Source organism: Anopheles arabiensis, chromosome 3 (genome assembly GCF_016920715.1).
Source record: "Anopheles arabiensis isolate DONGOLA chromosome 3, AaraD3, whole genome shotgun sequence".
In the NCBI taxonomy this organism is placed as follows: Eukaryota; Metazoa; Arthropoda; class Insecta; order Diptera; family Culicidae; genus Anopheles; species Anopheles arabiensis.
Genome location: NC_053518.1, coordinates 23,616,904 through 23,631,918, shown reverse-complemented (window position 1 = coordinate 23,631,918; position 15,015 = coordinate 23,616,904). Strand labels below are relative to the sequence as shown.

Here is a 15,015-nt window from a genome sequence, read left to right as displayed (position 1 = left end):
TCAGCAAAACACCCGTCATGCTCCACTCATCACATTCACCGTTCCGCGGTCGGACTATCAAACGGCTCACTGCGGAACGCCACATACACGGAGAGTGTGGTGGATATTAATGTTAATCAACATTTCATTGACCCACACTGCCATTCGCTCCTTTCCGAAGGGAGGCTCACCAACTTTACGATCACAAGGCTCCATCGCCATCTACCATCCATCGCCATTGGCCTAAAGCGACCATTGGTCCAGGCTGAACCATTTCCAGCCACCAGAACCAGCAATGATCGGGAGATGACTTTCTGATGGGCCTCGATCGGACCATGATCACAAATTAAGAGCCCATCTTATCCCTGCTCCAACTCCAGCCATTCTCTCCGCTTTCCCTGCAATCGGGAAGAAGACGATCGAATTAAGCGTCTGGCGGTGGATTTATTGTTATTGAATCGGTGTCGTTCTCAATACCTCAAACGATTCCCATGCTACCATGCTGCTGAACCGATCGGCCGATCGGCCAAGATGCTAAGCGATGTCGCAGGCCGAATCAAGGCGACCGCTGGACAGGAAATTGCTGTGGCGAACCTGATTAAAACAACACGATCGACAAGCCGCATCACAAATCCATCGAGCCCGAAATGGGTTTCATTTCGAATGACCGCTAATGTAAATTATAATCCACGGGATGAGAGTTTCATCAAAACAGCCTCAAATGATCATCCCGGCGATCTTGTTGTTCTCCCTCCCGTCTGCTGCAAGACACCATCAATCTTTCACCGTTGTCCAGCCAGCCGGTACAACAGCCTCACACTAATGGGAACGCTGTGCGGCTTCATTCAAACGAGACTGCTGAACGAAAGCGCATCGAATTGAAGCGTTGATAAGCAAATTTATAGACCTGCTCAACGCTTCAGCTGAACGCTTTTATTGATACCGACCGCCATGGCGAAAAGCAGATCAGTGACTTATGTGACGCTGTGAACATTCCTTTTGTGAGTGTTTTACGGATGGTTCGGCTCAGTCGGGATAGTATTGAAGCGGTCGTTTTGAATTTGATGGTGTTTCAAAAGCTTTTCAATTGAAAATAAAATTTCTATCATTTGAAAAAGGTTAGGGCTTCACATCATGTAGTTTCTGTTCTGTTAATTATCTAATAATTATTGAAGGTTTTGGGTTTAAATTGATTTCATGGATTTTAATTAATTTATCTACAATCGTAGCGAATTTAACAGTATTTTAAATTTGAATTTTTTTACTACAGGATAACAACATCTACTTTTCAATGAAATTTTGGCTAACATACAAGCCAATTATAATACAATCCACTATGAATCCTTGGCAAGCGCTTGAGTATTCCTCTCGCAGGTGTCGGCATGTGTCACTTCAGCCATCCTTCATTGTGCTTGTCACTTGCAAAATCATGCCGATGAGCAGCTCTAATTTCTGAATGCGTCATAAATTTTCCGATAACATTTAACTCCTTCGCTCCTTTCCCTTCGTCCGCTACTGCAATGATGGTATTTAACCAGCATTACCGCCACCATGTTACAGAGTTAGCTCGCCTATGAACGGTAGTGAATGAAGAATAGGAAGCATGCAGTAAGCAAAAGCCAAGCGCAGATAAGACTAAAATGCACCGGAACTCCGGAGCGATCACGACCAATCCCAAGCGCTCCCCGTACGTGATGCACTGATTTATAGTTGACAGTAATGTCCTGCGAAACGTGACGTTCCATTGATTAAACGGTTTCGGTTCCATTGCATCACCGTCCGCTTCAATGTTTCATCCGGATGTGGGATATGTGCGGAATGAGTGAAATTCGTTGCAAATGTGTCAACCTTTCCCTTTCCATCCGTGAGGTTGATGTCGTGCGGGGTCACGGATGGAACCATAACCGGGATCGGGATCAGTCATTGTTGTGGTGATATTTCGCGCCAAATCCATTGCCAAGTTTACAAGCTGAGGCCGATAGATATGCATGCAATGTTTTTTGAATAATTGGATATAAAATGTTTAAAATGCGACAAACCCTACTTTAAACTTACAATGGTTATTGTGTCCATGGTTAGTTTTTCAAATGTTAATTTTTGCAGTCGACTTTATCAATCGCTTTTACGCATCTGTCTATCAATCAATCGAGAGAATGATACCATTTAGTTTTTTATTGCTTTGTATCTAGACGTTCCTCATTTGCATGATTGCAAGTCATTTACAATTCAGACAAAAGAAAAAAAAATGAAAAAATGCCTCTCTGTTGAGCAATATAATTGAGCGATAATATCGCTTTTTGTGTAACACGAATGAGTTGATTCGGATATGCCCGAAACGCTGTGAGATAAAAACAAACGCGAGACAGTTACTTGCATTTCATATGCACACAATTAGGGCTGTGCGTACAGTGTAACGCATCTTTAGTAATTTGAATCCCAGTCCATCACTGATTGTTTTATCATTAAATTGACATTATGGAATGGGAAAAAAATGATACACATTCCGATGATTTTTAACATTGCCTCACTCTTTGGAAAACGCACTCTTTTGCAATCAAATGTACCAGTTGATGAATGTTTAATGAATAGAAGCTGACACCACCGTAATTACTACTCTTATTTAGATATTTTTGCAGCACGAATCTGGGTGCATTTGAACGGCGATGGCGATGTTAGTTTGTTTTTAATAGTTTATGAAAAATCCTTTTTTCAATACTAAAAAAAACAAGAAATAGTGCTATAAATTTCTATCTTCTATTTGCTCATCTTATGTATGACAAGGAAACAGCAAGAAATTATTATTAGAATCCTCCCTCTAATCATCTCAACACAAGCTCAGAATGGAATTGGTTGAATGTTATGGTATTGTATTAAAAAGCTATCGAAACGAAGAACGATACTTAATGCTTTACATGCATTCCAACCCAATTTATGAAGATTAGTGCTGCCATCTATCGGTGAGGAAGAACATCTCATGCACGCATCTTTTATAATTTTCTCGTCCTCAACCTCAAGAAATGTCTTTCGTGTTTAATTCAATTTCATTTTAACTGTTGAGGAATGTTAACAATAAATTACCAAAATCAATTGAAAAATAATGATCCAATACTATTGAAATGAAAACCAATGCACTCATTACATGAAGAAAACAACAGAGAAAACAGAAATGATAGTCGAAGCACGCGGCAACAAAAAAAATCCATTGAAAGCAATACCCCCAACCTTCCCTTCTCCACCCAGCCCGATAAATAGACCAGTTCATAAAGGAGTGGAAAATCCGTAAACACTAATTCATCAGTCCCGCGGTCATACTTCGTTTTCCACGGCGGTGCCCGACCCGACTGCAGAACGAGTGCGGGAGTTGGAACATTTTTACGCTACGCACTCATTCTTGCTCTCTGTCTCTCTCTCTCTTTTTTTTTCTCTTTCTCTCTCGCTCGCTCTCTCTTTCTCTTTCTCCACAAAAACTCGGGCTGCCATGAGCCAGCTTACGCACACCGGCTCCTGTAGTCGATGACGTTGTCTGCAACGACCCATTCCCCCCTTTCCTCATTCTCTCCGTTACTAATCTGTTTTCTATAGCACTTATCGAGTTAACTTGGATTTCACACTCTTATTTTGCTCTTCTTGCTGGTCGGTTCGATTGAAGGATGGGTAGGTTTGTAGCTCTCCTTCTTTACAGTTTGATTGTACATCCGTTTGGCTTGGCATTCTTTCGTTACTACTTCGTAGTATTCGGGTTTGTATCTATATCTATACTAGCCAATATTTTATCAGAAACAAAGAGGTACGTGGGGTGTCTTCCATTGTATGACCTTTCTTGCTCTCCCTCTCTCCTGTCGCTTCTAGTATATAGCCCTCATCCACAGTTTCCCACTTGGTTGCAGATTCACTCGGTGGTCCATATCATATCCGCTCCGAAAAGAGGACATTAGAAGTACGGCAGGAGAGGATAGAAAAAAACATGTGATTTTATAAGTCGTGTTTGCTTTATTTTAAGTACCATGCAAAGCGTGTCAGCTAAAGCCGGGCAAAACGTGAGTTTGGTCGCGTGCCACTTGTTATTTTTGGCAGCATTGGCAATGGATCGAATAATTGGAGTAGCTTCTTGCATTTTAATGTTTTGTATTTAGCATTTAAGAAAAATGTAAAATTGTGTAAAAGGATTTAAATACAACTAACTGAGTAGTTCAAATTTTAATTTAAAACATAAATCGAATCGTATTATTGTATTCTATAGAATTTATAGAATAAAATAATACGATTCGATTTATGTTTTAAATTAAAATTTGAAATACTCAGTTAGTTGTACTTAAATCCATCAATTGGCAATTGTCATTCACAACTCATCATCCTCCTTGTACTCATCAAAATCTTGAGACGAAAATTTTCCCCCAATCCGTACCGGCTGGGTTGGGTTGGGGATGTTTCTTACCGTTCGACTCGTTCCTTGCTCGCTCAACAGGAAACGGATGGAATGGAAACGCTCCAACAGGCACGAACGGTTTCTTATTTTACAAATACACACTTACACACACACACCAACACACAAACTCTGCTCAAGAAACACACATAAACACATGAACACAATCACCATCATTCGCGGGTTCCCTCCTCCCCCTCTACTCCCTCTACTGGCCCCCTTTTCCCGTCCACAGTTGGGGGTCGATCAGACAGTCGACGAACGGTACGACATAAATCATATGTTTCTTTTTATGACTCTCACCACGCGTCACTTCACCCTGCCTTCCCTCTCTCGCTCTTCACCCTCGAGAACCACCGACACACACACCGACTGTTTTCGCCCACCGACTAGCCGGCGAACCGCGGACGTAACTTTCTTGTTGCGCAGGGATGCAAAAACCGATCGCGTCCGAAAGCGACTGAACCCGCGGTTTGCCGGACAAAATGTTCGCTGGTATGGTTTGTTGTTTGTGCGAAATGTCTTCCCACTCTCTGACCCACACTCTCCCACCCCTCTCGGTGGATGGTGATGCTTCGGTGTGGCACGGTGCATTTTGGTACCCATCTGTTTCCATTCCCCACCCCGTCCGCTTTTGGGTTTTGTGCATTACCAACGAGGGTGAGGGTGGGGGGGCTGCCGGCCAGGTTGACCAGTTCGATCGGATTTTGTGTGGAAAATACACACACGACCGCGTCGGTTTCTGCGTTTTTGATCAAGCGTATTAAGGAGCAGTGAACGTGAAAAGGAGGCTATGGCACTTCTTCTTCCCCCCCCCCTTAGGCCATCTTTTGAACGAGAGGTTCGTTGCTACCACCTGCACCTGTGTGAGAGTGTGTGCGTGCATGGACTGCATCGGTGTTAGTGCACGAGCACGTTGAGTTACCGAAGGGTAACTCACCCCTAAGCAGTACACATATACACAAAGACAGTCCCGTAGGGTGAGTTTCCCCTACAGCACCAGGAAAATACACTACTCAGGGGAAGTTCGTGCTACTGCCAACCACTCACACCACTGTAAAGGCCATCTCGAACGCACCTCCATGAGGAGAAATTGCACTGAACCACTGTGAAGCGATACTATGCAAATTTACCCTGTGCATAGGAGGGACAGGGAGGCAAAACACCTCAACATAAACATTTCATCTCACTCGCACTCGCCACAACGCACCCAGATTGCCCGTGTCGTGACGCTTCAGAAATGTTTCTTTAAGTGACACGAACAACCGTCATAAAGCTACCGGAATCGACGTAGAGTGTGTGTTAGGCTGGGAATGCTATAGAAAGATACACACATTTAGTGTTTTGCACTGTTTTGCAAATAAAACTAAAATTTTCATTATTGACTCAACTCCGCATTATTCGTTAACACTCCGCTCGTTGAAGTCTGATATCAAATTAAACGCCAAAAAAAGAGCAGTAAAATCCTGTGCAACTAAAAGCCGTCGGCAAATACGGTTGCTGCCTGTGTTATGTATTTGCTTCCACTGGACACTGGCGCTGGTACTGGCTGGGTGAAGTTGCAATGATGTGTTGGTGAATCTCGCCACATACCGTCGCTCCACCTTGTCCCCCCTTTTGAGCATTGCATCTCGCTGGAGTTCGGAGTGCGAAAAAAAGTGGAGCGTGCGCTCTAAGTGACGGTTGTAAAAATGAATGAATTATGGTTTTTACTCCACTCAGGTTGCTGTTCGTCACTTCCGGTCGCCCTTCCGCTGCTGATCGCGCCTGGAGTTCGATGGGAAGACACCGATCGTAACCACCTGAAGGTTGATGGAATTATATTGCGCTGGGAAAGTTAAACGAACTAGTGCATCGAAAACGATTAAGCAAGTGTTTCGGGGCTTAATGTCCTTATTTTATGATATTGTTGCAGAAATTAATACAAATTGAGCATTTAAATTAATACCAGTAACAAAACTAAATTTTTTGCTCCAAAGCGCCGTCGGAATTTTAAATCAAGCTAAAAAACAAGAGAGCAGGCTATTTAACAAGAATAAAAGATTAACATTTTGACATCGTAAAGTGGCAAATATGTATATACAAACGTTTATAATTATAAAATAAATTTTGAACTACATGTGTTTAGCAGCTGTTCGGTTTGAAATACTACGAATTTCCTTATAATTAAAAAAAAAAAACAAAATACAAATAAAGCCACTTTATGCGTTAAAGTTATACTTATCCGTTACACTTTTTATAGTTTGATTGGCAGAAAAGTTCAGCAAACACTCCGAAGAGCAGCAACGAACAGCGTGGCTTCATTTTGAGCAATTATGTTATTATTTCTACGACTCATTTAAAGCTATTATGCATTTCCGTAAGTTGACTCCGCTCCGTGGCTAACTATCTAGCCTTTGCTTTGTTGGAATGTCTGAATCCATCTTCAACGATTCTCGCACAGTTTCTCTTGATGAAAACCAGTGGCACGTGTTGATGCGCTTCTGTGTAATGCTGCACCAATTTGAAGATACTCTACTCCCCACAGGTTAGCGCCTTGATACGTTACACTTTAGGCAGTTTTATAAAATCAACGTTTTCAATAAATTTGATCAATCAATCCCTCCCTTCTACTCCAACTGCTTCTGTGCAGCAAGGAAGCAAACGAAAACGAAGGACCTGCGGAGTGATCCATATTTAATACGCCACATGGCCAATGGCATACATCCCCCAGGCACAGATCTTTATCGTAACTTATAATCAGTCAAACGATCGTCAGCAAGGTGCCAGCCTTTTCAGCCTTTTCGTGCTGGTATTGGTGAAAATTATTGCTTTTTTATATCCTCCTCCTCCTCCTCCAAGCTCCAGTTTTGTTCTGCATCTAACGCTTGCGTTGTTTTTCTGTCACGCTATCGTGAGAGTGTGTGTGTGTGGGTACCACTGATGCTTTGCGCGATTCCAAGTAGGACAGTTTTTGGCCACTGATGGACGGCAGATTGACGGTTAGCACGATATTCTTGACATTAATGGTGGTGATTTATAGTGGCCGCAGGAAATGCAGTAGGGGTGTAGTTTATGGCGCTCGCACAAATAGCCTTTGGCTACAAAAGTTCACCCGCTGCCTTCGTTGATGATGAAATATTTAAAGTATGGTTATTTTGGAAACCATTAGGTTGAACATATGATGGATTGTAGCGAATATTATTATCAACTGACTAAATGGCCCTAGAATATAATGATTGTTTTAAATCGTTTTTTAACAAACATTTGTTGTTTACTGATTTTCAGTTGTTTACTGAGAATTTAATTGAAAGTTTTTATCACTATTCTACTATTTTATGTCGCAAATTTTGAATTCAGACGACTTGATGTGCATTCGTAGCTGCCAAATTTTGGCATAAATTTTTCCCTCTATGGCATCATTTTTTTACAGTGAGTATCAATATTTTTGTCTGTAAGTCATAGATTTTTGACTCTTGTAGCAATGATGATAATTTTTCAAGGTATTTTAATACATTTCGGACAATTATAATTTGAAATCACACAAACAATACAAAATCATTTGATAATTTGATAAATATTTGTCATTGTAACAACCTTGAAACGCCGGAAACGACAAGAACAATCTGACACCGTTTTCGTAGGGTATTTTGTAGGGTTCGCTTCTAAAAGAGCGAACGTGAAAAGACGCTGAGTAAATGAAATATAATCTGATTAACTAGTATACGGTGGCTTTCCTTCAATGTTAGTGAAGAAAATCACGAAGAATTGGTTTGTCAAGTAAATACTTGTTGTAAATACAAGACTTTCCGCATTGTAGCACAAGCGGTATTTAACATCAAATCTTGTAATTATACAATTTTAATCAATAAAGTACGTGATTTTTTTCTTCAGATGCATGATCTTACAGAATACTTAGTTTAATAAATAAAAATCAAATGTTGGCCATATTCACATGCTCTTGGTGCATATGTGAATGGATTGAATAGGGGATGGTTGAGTATTGAAAGATATACAAAGCATAGTGTTACTTTAGTAACAATAAATTTATTTCCGATAATTTTCAACAACGGCGATTCGATCTTAATGCGCACGCTTAAAAATTTGTCCGGTCTCTCTCGTGTTTGCTTTCTAACTCCTTGCTGCTAATTGCGCCAAACTCGACCTTCTTTGACCCTTTCGCTAAGGTTTGCGACCTTAGCATGAAGCGCTAGTCATCTCGCTCTTATCACGGCCTAATCTCCTGATCGTACGCTAGCGCCAATCTGCGCTTGGTGGTGGAATCGCTCCGGTTAATCCGTTCGCTTCAATCCGTTCGCTGACAGGTGTTTGTTTACATCATACCGCGTGCCAAAACGTGTCAACACCCGACCCCGTCAATCCTGTGCGTTCGTTTAAGGGATTTACAAGATTTAAGCACGTTTTTCGCGAGTGAACTAGTAGGCCTACAACTAAAGTACTATTCCGTGGACTCGGTGATAAGTTATCTTTTCTTAAACTTCAACGTTCAGTACCGCTAATCTCACAACTGGTCTTTTTAGCCTTTTTCCTTGTGCGGTCCGCACGATGGCTTGACGTACCCTGCCATCCCTACCGGGAATCACCTCTTCAACTATCGCCCTCAACCAACTCTTTCTTGGACCCTCTGCAATAAACACCAAATCGTTCACGTTCAACCGGCTGGTGTCGTCGTGCCACTTTGATCGCGTGTGTTTGGTGGGCAAATACTCTTTGAGCCACCGATCCCAAAATGCATCCGTCAGCGCGGAGGCTCTCTTGTAGCTGCTTCGAAGCGTTTCCGCTAAGTCTGGACATTCCCCCAGTTGCTGCTTTTTGCCATAGGAACTGCCCAGCAAGAAGTGGTTCGGTGTGATCGCCTCTACGTTAGAATTGCTTTGGGGCATGTAGGTGAGAGGTCGTGAGTTAATGAGGCTTTCTGCCCCTGCTAACGCTGTTAACAAAATCTCGTCGTTCAATTTTCGCCCATCGTCAAGCGCTTGCATTGCATCCTTTACGCTGCGAACCATCCGTTCCCAAACTCCCCCCATATGAGGGGCAGACGGTGGGTTGAAAACCCATCTCGTGTCTGTATTGGTGAATGTTTCGGCACATGAGTAGTTAATGTCTTTCAGCTGCCGTGTTAGCTCATTACTGGCTCCAACAAAGTTGGTCCCGTTGTCTGAAAATATTTCTTTTGGTGGCCCTCTACGATTCACGAAACGTCTTATTGCCATGATGCAGGACTCCGTGGACAGGCTATGTGCCACCTCCAAATGTACTGCTCGTGTTACTAAGCATGTGAATACTGCCACATAACGCTTTTCTGACCGTCTTGCATTCACAACGTCTAGAGGTCCCAAATAGTCTATGCCGACACTGCAGAATGGGCGAATATAGGGTGTAAGTCTTTCTTCTGGTATCGGGGCCATGCGAGGGGTTACGGGTTGGGCTGTTTTAATTTTACATCGTTGACAATGTTTCTTAGTTTTTGCTACGCATGATCGAAGGTTTTTGATATAAAAGCGTTGCCTTATTTCATTAACTACGGTCTCACTGTTGGCGTGGCCAAAACGATCGTGGTAGTCTTTTAGGATCAGGGCGGTTATATTGTGTGTTTTTGGTAGGATTATAGGGTACCGTGCATCATAGGGAATATGGTTTGCTCTGGCTATTCGTCCGTCGATTCGTAATATTCCAAATTCGTCTGCGAACGGGTTTAAGTTATGAAGAGCACTGCTACGTTCTAAATGGGGTTGTTTTTCAGCGCTTGGCTTTGCTGTCAATACTTGCACTTCTTTTTCATACGCCTCTCTTTGGGCCATGCTCAATAGGAATCGTTCGGCCTTTTGTAACTCTGATTCCGAAATTGGTGCCTGTTCGGCCAATAGTGTATGTTTGATGTGCTTTGCTTGGATTTTAGTAGCTTTAATTGTTTGTATTGGCAACCCCTCTGCTTTACGTTTGCAGTTGGTATCAAAACGCCAAAGCAGTGCTACGGTTCGAAGTAGGATTTTCCAACGGGAAAATCGTGAAATGTCTACAAAAATGGGTGGTTGTAGCTCTGAGTGGTGTGCTAGGTAACACGTTTTGCGTTCTGCATTCGTGTCCTTTATAGGTTTCTGTTCGGGCCAATTGCTCTCAGGTAGATACAAGAAAGGCGGTCCGTTCAACCATCTGCCGTGCTGTTCGATATCTGTGTCTTTGCACCATTTAGTGAGGCAATCGGCAGGATTTTCTTTGCTTGGGACATGTCGCCAATCTTTTGGGTCAGACAGTGATAGAATTTCGCCTACCCGGCATGCCACAAATTGTTTTAGTTCGCGAGTTGGTGTTCGGATCCATGACAGTACCACCTCTGAGTCTGTGTGAAAGTACGTGGCGTCAATTTTAATGTCATGGCTGTCACATATCGTGCGTTTCAACCTAGCTCCTAGCAATGCCGCTTGGAGCTCTAATTTCGGGATGGTTAAGTGTTGTAGCGGGGCTACTTTGCTTCGTGCCATTATCAATGCACAATGTACGCCATCGGCTGTTTGCATTCGAAAGTAAGCGGCACAACCGTAACCCAGTTCGCTAGCGTCTGTAAATATGTGCAATTGTACCACATTGTCCGCATTCGGTGCAGCACCTCTGAAATACCATCGAGGGATTTTCACCCTTTGTATTCCGGGAAGTAAACCCGTCCACCGTTTGAAGGTGTGTTGTTGTGCATCATTCAATTCGTCATCCCACCCTAAATTATCGCGCCATAGGTCTTGCATCATCATTCTACCGTGGATTAGTACTGGTGCCACTAATCCCAACGGGTCGAACAGGCTCATGATTGCTCTCAAGACTATTCGCTTTGTTGGTTTCTTTATTCCATCGATATATGGTTTCAGATCGTTATGCCAACTTGCCGAGAATTGTAATGTATCTGTAGACGGGTCCCATAGTATACCTAGCACACGTGGGTGTTTTGTCTCTTCACAAAGGTTAATCTTCTTGTTCTTATCGCTAGCCGATTCTCCTAAACTTGGAAGGACAGACGGTTGGTTGCTCACCCAATTTCGCATGTTGAACCCAGCTTGCCCGTGTATATTTTTCACCTCTTTCACCCGTTGTATAGCTTCTTCTATCGTATCGCAACTATCATAGTAGTCGTCCATATATGTGTTATTAATAATGGCAGCCGACGCTTCTGGAAACTCTTTTGTATGCTCTTCTGCATTTTTGCGCATCACATATTGGGCTGAGCATGGCGAGCAGGTGGCTCCGAAAGTTGCTACGTCCATTATGAACACTTTAGGCGATTCATTTTTGTTGAACCTAAAGAGGAATCTTTGTGAGTGAGTGTCCTCTTTTCTGATGCGAATTTGATGAAACATTTTTTCAATGTCTCCCCCGAAAGCTATTTTTCTTTGGCGAAACTTACAAAGGACTGCAGGTAACTGCACCAGGAGATCTGGTCCTTTCAACAATTGCGAGTTGAGGGACACTCCATTCACTTTGGCTGCTGCGTCCCATACCAATCGTTTCTTTTCAGGTTTTTGAGGGTGGCCGACTACATTTAGTGGTAAGTACCAAGTTCTCCCTTGGCAGGCAGAAGATAGTTCTGTCTCGTCTGCTTGGTGGGCATAACCATTTTTTATATACGCTCGCATCTGATCGTGTACATTTTCTTTTAGGTCTGGATCCCTCTCCAACTTTTTCTCGAGAGCACGCAGTCGAGCTAAAGCCATCGGTTTGCTGTCTGGGAAATCCACTATATCGTTTTTCCACAACAGGCCTGTTGTATATCGACCGTCGATTTTTGTTGTGGTAGCTTCTAGCATCGCTTTAGCTCTTTGCAAATCTTCTGGTTCAGGCAGGAATTTGTTGAATGAGCTTACTGGACTTTCTTCTAAGGCAAAGTATTTTCTCATTGTCTCGTTCAACTCGTAGTCGCAGGGTTTTTCGCTATCGGCATCGTCGTTGGTAGCTTCGCCGTGATGAACATTAAGGAATGCATTCCCCTGATTCGTTTCGGTGGTTGTATTGTACGGTCCGTAAATAGCCCAACCTAACGCGCAGCGCACAGCAATAGGTTCGCCGGGGTGTCCTGAACGCGTTTCCAGGGGTTGGATTAGATTTACATCAGCTAGTCCGATCAGCAGTTGAGGCATCGGATCGTCGTAGGTGTGGAGCGGGACATCCTGTAAATAGTTAAGTGTACTTATCAGTGTGTTGCATTTTTTGTTATATAGAGGAAGACTTAGCTTGTTGACAGTGTGAGCGGCCGCTATTGAATAGCGCCGCTCATCCCCCATTGCTGATATCTCCATGCTGACGCGTTGTGATGCAGTTTCCTTTCTAGTCACGTTAGAAGTCCAGTGTAGTTCCAGTGGGTCCGGGTTTCCTTTTAAACCGAGGCGTTCAGCTAAGACGGTTTCCACCAGTGTGAGTGACGATCCTTCATCCAGGAACGCCAATGTTTTTATGCTCACTGGTCCATTGTGCACTGTAACAGGCACGATCCGGAAAAGTATGTCAGTGGGTCTCTGCTTCATTCGATGAACACTACACTCAGCTACCGTTGTCGGAGGGTTAGGAGCACGCGCAAGGTTTGGGTTATGTAGCAGTGTATGGTGTCGTTCACGGCAACCTAAGACTTCGCACGAGGATCTCGATTTGCATGGCTTAGTGCCATGGTTTCCCAAGCAGTTGTAGCACAGTCTTAGTCTCCTCACAGTCAGCAGGCGGTCTTCTACTGGTAGGCGCTGGAATCTTTCACAGGTTTTGACTCGATGAGTTGGGTTTTGGCAAAGCAAGCATTTAGGCATCCTGTTGATATTACCTTCTCTGGCTTTAGACGTGTGGGCTTCTGAGTCAGGAGTTGCCGGGCTGGTGGCGATAGCTTCTTCTGAATGCACAAAGATGTGTGATCGTTGCTGATTCCTCATCATTCGAGGGAAATTCGACTTAGGTGGAGTGTAGGTGGTCACCTCACTTGCCTTTTCCACTAGCTGTTCCATGAACTGTCCAAATTCTTGAAGCGAGGGCTCTGTTTTGTGGGTTTCTTTTACGGCAAATTTGTAGCTAACCCACTCAAGACGTCTTGAAGCCGGTAGCTTTTCAACTAGCTCCTCTAGCAGCTCATGGTTCGACAAGTAGTGCTTTCTATCGGGTGAGCTCAGTTGGTTACACAAGTGTTGTACCGCTAAGCCGAAAGTAATCAACTCATCCAATCGTTCCGGTCCCGGTGCTGGTACTTGGCGAATTTTCGCTAGCATGTCTTTGGCTACGAGCGATGGCTTGCCAAATAATCGTTGCAGCGTTTTTATAATTAGCGGCACTGATTGCGGCGAATCAAACCAGCCTTCGACAACCTCGCGCGCTCCCCCTGTCAAACACTCCTCCAACCTGGCTAAATTTTCCACGTGGGATAACCCACATGCAGCCGTAGATTCCACGTAGCTGTTGTAGAATTTTGGCCAGTCCCTTGGTGTGCCTGAGAACGTCGGCAGTTTTTTGGGCCACGTCTGTCTCGCTGCGATCTGGTCTGCCGTTAGCTTCGTTGTGTAGCTACCCATCGGCGTCGACTCTTTCATCCCGTTATCCTGCGGGTGCAGGGTACAGTTGACATCCGGGAAAAAATTACATTGCTTGTGTAACCATTCTGCTGATTTTGCTTTACCACTAACTTCCGCAACAGAAGGCACATATTCACTCCCTCTCGCCGAGCACTGCGTGATCAACTTGGTCATTTTCTCCATCATTGCACCCTGCGTTTCCGCATGCCGAGCGGCCATCATCTTCTGCTCTTCTAATAGACGGTTCACCGTTTCATTTTGCTCTCTCACCAAGTTTTCTAATGCCGTTCGATGCGACGAAGCATATGACCTTATGCTGGGCGTTCGACCTGCCTCACGTTGGGGTGTTGGTGAGGAGTAATGCGATCCTTCTTCTGGTTCTAATGCGCCAGGTGGTTTGGTGGCCGGCTTCTCAATCGGCTTCATGTCGCCATCACGGTGAGCAGCTTCGGATTTGGGCTTCCCATCTTGAAGCGAGTTGCTGCTCTCCTTAGGCTTACTGCCGGATGCCATTTCCCCCTTCCCTTCTGCGCGGCTCATTTTAGAATCCTCGGGACCCTCCTTAGATGCACACTTTTCACAAAACCACGTTTCGTTTTTAATGCTCCACGATACGTTAGCGCAGTCGAAATGGTTCCACTGCCTACACTTTTCACAAGCAACCATGTTCGATGCACCATTTTCACGGTCACACGCAACGCAATCGAACTTCTTCGCGGGTCTCGGCATTTTGCGTAAATCTCACTTTTTGAGATAAAAAAGACGTTTGTAAACGCGAATCAGATATCACGATTGAGAAAAAATTTTTAAGTTTTGTTACTTTAGTAACAATAAATTTATTTCCGATAATTTTCAACAACGGCGATTCGATCTTAATGCGCACGCTTAAAAATTTGTCCGGTCTCTCTCGTGTTTGCTTTCTAACTCCTTGCTGCTAATTGCGCCAAACTCGACCTTCTTTGACCCTTTCGCTAAGGTTTGCGACCTTAGCATGAAGCGCTAGTCATCTCGCTCTTATCACGGCCTAATCTCCTGATCGTACGCTAGCGCCAATCTGCGCTTGGTGGTGGAATCGCTCCGGTT

The 15,015-nt window shown here is 43.8% G+C and overlaps 2 protein-coding genes across 5 annotated transcripts in view; both read right to left on the bottom strand.

Moving 5' to 3' along the window:
* The window catches only part of LOC120900316 (protein tiptop), a 174,060-nt gene extending 169,214 nt beyond the window's left edge, over positions 1-4,846 (bottom strand). Inside the window, exon 1 of the mRNA XM_040307141.1 lies at positions 4,415-4,846. The gene's annotated coding sequence lies outside the window, so the exon portion shown is untranslated. The remainder of the gene's footprint in view (positions 1-4,414) is intronic.
* Positions 4,847-8,408: 3,562 nt separating this feature from the next.
* LOC120904034 lies at positions 8,409-13,958 on the bottom strand. 4 transcript variants are annotated; one of them, XM_040313750.1, is made up of 2 exons: positions 12,934-13,958; positions 8,409-12,860 (listed from the first exon to the last, which is right to left on the bottom strand). In XM_040313750.1, exon 2 carries the CDS (start codon positions 12,682-12,684, stop codon positions 8,875-8,877), a length of 3,810 nt encoding a protein of 1,269 aa, XP_040169684.1. In that variant the 5' UTR covers positions 12,685-12,860; positions 12,934-13,958; the 3' UTR covers positions 8,409-8,874. The 4 variants fall into 2 exon arrangements, with proteins under 4 accessions (XP_040169684.1, XP_040169685.1, XP_040169682.1 ...); XM_040313748.1 differs by having other exon boundaries at positions 8,409-13,126; positions 13,197-13,958.
* Between the last annotated feature and the right edge of the window lie 1,057 nt (positions 13,959-15,015).

Coding starts and splice junctions, on each gene's coding strand:
- LOC120904034 (XM_040313748.1), bottom strand. CDS start 12,909: ATGAAGCAGAGACCCACTGACATACTTTTCCGGATCGTGCCTGTTACA.